This window comes from Psammomys obesus, unplaced genomic scaffold (assembly GCF_907164565.1).
Source record: "Psammomys obesus unplaced genomic scaffold, mPsaObe1.curated_primary_1811, whole genome shotgun sequence".
Lineage (NCBI taxonomy): Eukaryota > Metazoa > Chordata > Mammalia > Rodentia > Muridae > Psammomys > Psammomys obesus.
This window is the reverse complement of record NW_026593286.1, coordinates 6,170,316-6,173,838: the sequence shown is the minus strand read 5'-3', so window position 1 is coordinate 6,173,838 and position 3,523 is coordinate 6,170,316. Positions and strand designations below refer to the sequence as shown.

The following is a 3,523-nucleotide window of genomic DNA, read 5'->3' as shown; positions in this document are numbered from 1 at the left end:
AGATAGATAGATAGATAGATAGATAGATAGATAGATAGATAGATAGACAGACAAAGTTGTAAAAGACAAAAAACTTAAAAGTAAATGTGAAAGACAGTTGGCTAGCTATTTAAGCAGAAGAATTTAAAACCCCTTCTTTGTACCCTCTGTTAAAATAAATGCGGGACTGGAGGGAAGGCTTTGGGGTTGAGAGCACTTACTGCTCTTGCACAGGACCTGAGTTCAGTTCCATATGGCGGCTCACAAACATCTGGAACTCCAGTTCCCGGAGATCTGACGACCTCTTCTGACCTCCACGGGCAGCAGGCAGGCACACGCGTGGAACACATACCTACATGCAGGCAAAGCTCTCACACACACAGAATGAAATTGAAAATATAAAGGTGTGTGTGTGTGTGTGTGCGCATCAAAGAACCAAATTAAAAATGTCAGTGTCACGCACCCATCAAACCAATATCTGTGAGGGGGAGGCAGCAAGACCAAAAGTTGAAGGCCAGTTTGGGCTATGAAGCCAGCTTGGACTATATGAACAAAAGACAGAAGATCCATATGAGAAACCCACAAAAGTATTAGGGGGAAATATAGAAAAAAGGGTTCAGAGCATGGGAGGTTTTCTTAGATGTGACTGGAATGGCAAGAGTAAACGGTTGATGAATTGCATCAATATTTTAGTACTTTGGAGGCCCAAGGTACTTCAAAAGACTAGTCAAAATAGGAAGAGACAACAGAAAGATTAACAGCAAGCAATTAATATAGAGTTATGTAGAGAACTGTAAACTGGAAGAGAAAAACATCTGAACATGAAAGTGGGTAAGGGATCCAAGTGGATAACCCAAAGGATCTAAGGACGGAATAAGAGAAGGTGACAATATTCTTTGGCTATCAGATTGTGATAAGCTTTGGTTTTTATGTATGGCTCTCGTAGTTCCCACCCGCTCTTCCGTGATTGGGCAGGGAGCGTGAGGTAGGTTGTGTCTGAGCACTCCATAGTCACTTAGGCTGCACTGCGACCAGTTGTGAGTTTCTGTGCCCTCTTTCTGCTGCACAAAGAATCTTCTCTCCTGATGAGGCCTGAGAGTAGCACCAAGCCTGGTTCAGGACTGGTCCACCAGAAATGTAGCGATATTGTTGTGAAACCAAAGGAATGTAAATGTGGGAAAGGATTTGGGGAAATGGCTTCACAGAAGGGCTTGCCTGCCACGGTGAAGTAGCGGATGCTCTCTAGTACCCTGAAAAAGAATGGAGAAAGAGCAAGCCCAGAACACAGAAGCAGGTAGAAGCCCGCCACAGGGAAAGCAATGGTATCGGCTCTCAACAGCAGATTTAGGGACCAAAGGAAAGGGCACCTTTGCAGCCCGCGTCCTCAGCAGTGCCAGCCCCATTTGTCCAAGGTTTGCGTGGCCACTGCAAGGAAGGGCTGGGGTGTCAGCATCCCTTCTCCGCCCTCACGCTGTCGTCTGTTTGCCATTTCTCTACAGGCCCAGGCCTTGTTATGCTCCAGTAAATTCGAAGCTGAGCTGAAAGCTGAGCAAGACGAGCGGAAACGAGAGGAGGAGGCCAGGAGGCTCCGCCAGGCAGCTTTCAGGGAGCTCAGGGCTACTTTCAGCGCATAGTCCTGCTGACCTGACCCACCACTGCAGCTGTGCCTTACCGATGCCCTGGAGGAGATGACCAGGATTTTCACATTTTCGCCCCTGCTGCCCGCTGCCTGAGTGACCCTCCCCTTTGAAAGCCCCAGGCCTGTTTCTTAGTGCTTCTGGATAACCAGCGACTGCTTTAGTCCTTCCCAGGGTCCTGGCCCCTTCTAAAAGGCTTTCCAACCGTCACTCCTCTGCTGTTCCCTGTGGCTGAGACTCGTCTCTTCTTGTCCCTGAGTAGTTCTATGTCAAAGAGTTCTGTTTATCTATGGTCCTCAGAAGACTTGTTGCTTAGCTTCTTGGGTGGTTCTTCCCTGTGGTCCTCCCATTGCTTCCTGGCCAGCGTCTCTCTCCCTGTCATTCATTACTCCGATTCCATTAATTTCTTTTTCGCCATCTTCCGTCATCCTAGTGGTGGTAGGATTTGAAAGGAGGACTTGTGGATCATTACCTATCCCCTCTCCAGCTGGGAACTAGCTTGCCTGTCTCCTGGCTCTTAACAATACCCACCCTCTGGTTCCCCATCCTTTTCTTCTCATTTCAGCCATTTTCCTACTCTTAAGTCCTTTACTGTAAGAATGAAAGAACTGGTGGAAGTAATATTAACAAGCAAAAGGCTATCTGTCATCTGACCCCAGGCAAATCAGAGTGGGCCTGTAAAATTCCCAAGTGACACATTTAAGGTCCTTTGAATTCCCAGAAGTAATGACCATCTTCCCATTCCAAAGAGTACCCATGGGACAGATTTTTGTACCTTGTGAGTTCTTGGGATTTCTCACAAATACCAGGGGTGTGTGTGTATTTTTTAACAACAAAAAAAGTCATTTATTACTTCTCATTTATAACTGCTGTCTTCACAATAAAGAAAACATCTGCCTTTCTACCTTACAGCTGCTTCCTTTTAAATAAAACGTGCAAATGGTCTTTGCCTTCACACAGGTGTGCCTTTGGTCTTTTTTGAATTAGGGGATGGAAGAACGTGCTTTCTATAGGGTCCGGTCAGCCTTGGGCTTTTCTGTTGCCCTTGAGTTCCTGAAGTATGGGTAGGACTAGGTGCAGGATGCGTAGAGCTGGGGTGTGCTCAGTGGTTGGAGCACTAGCTTAGCATTCATGAAGCCCTGAGTTCAGTCCAGGCACCACATACAACCAACCCTGGGCAGCACCTTCCTGCAATCTCCGCATTTTAGGACATAGATGCAGAATTCAAGTTCATGGTTATCCTTAGCTAGAAAGTGAGTTTAAGGCTAGGCTAGGCTACATGAGACCCTGTTTTAGGAGAAGCCAGGAGAACACCGAAGAAGAGGGGGAAGAAGGATTCTGGGAGGCAGAGGGATCAAGGACACCATGAGAATACAGCCAACAGAATCAACTAAGCAGGGGTCATAGGGCCTCACAGAGAATGAACTGACAATAAGACACTGTATGGGTCTGAGCTAGTTTCCTCTGTATATACATTATGGTTGCATAGCTTGGTGTTCTTATGGGACCCCTAACAGCGGATGTGGGGGTTACCTCTGATGCTTTTGCTTTTATTTGGGATCCTTTTTCTCCTACTAGGTCAACCTCATCCAGCCTTGATATGAAGGTTTGTGCCTAGACTTATTGTAATTTGTTATACCATGCTCAGTTGCTATCCCTAGGAGCCTGCTCTTATTTGTTTGTTTTTTAAGGAAAACAGAGGAGTGGATCTAGGAGAAAGGGGCAGTGTGGAAGAGGGGACTAGGAGGAATGGAGGTAGGGAGACTGTGTTTGGGATATAATGTATGCAAAGAATAAAAATCAAAATTAAAAAAAATGTACATTGACCAGCATCAAAAACAACAACAAAAAGAAGAAAGGAAGAAAGAAAGAAAGAAAGAAAGAAAGAAAGAAAGAAAGAAAGAAAG

The 3,523-nt window shown here is 45.8% G+C and overlaps 1 protein-coding gene across 1 annotated transcript in view; it reads left to right on the top strand.

Annotated features, from left to right (window-relative positions):
- Window positions 1-2,562, top strand: part of Efhd1 (EF-hand domain family member D1) — a 46,461-nt gene extending 43,899 nt beyond the window's left edge. The window contains exon 4 of the mRNA XM_055616792.1: window positions 1,479-2,562. Within this exon, the coding sequence (XP_055472767.1) occupies window positions 1,479-1,613 (135 nt within the window). The 3' untranslated portion in view covers window positions 1,614-2,562. The remainder of the gene's footprint in view (window positions 1-1,478) is intronic.
- The last annotated feature ends 961 nt before the right edge of the window (window positions 2,563-3,523 follow it).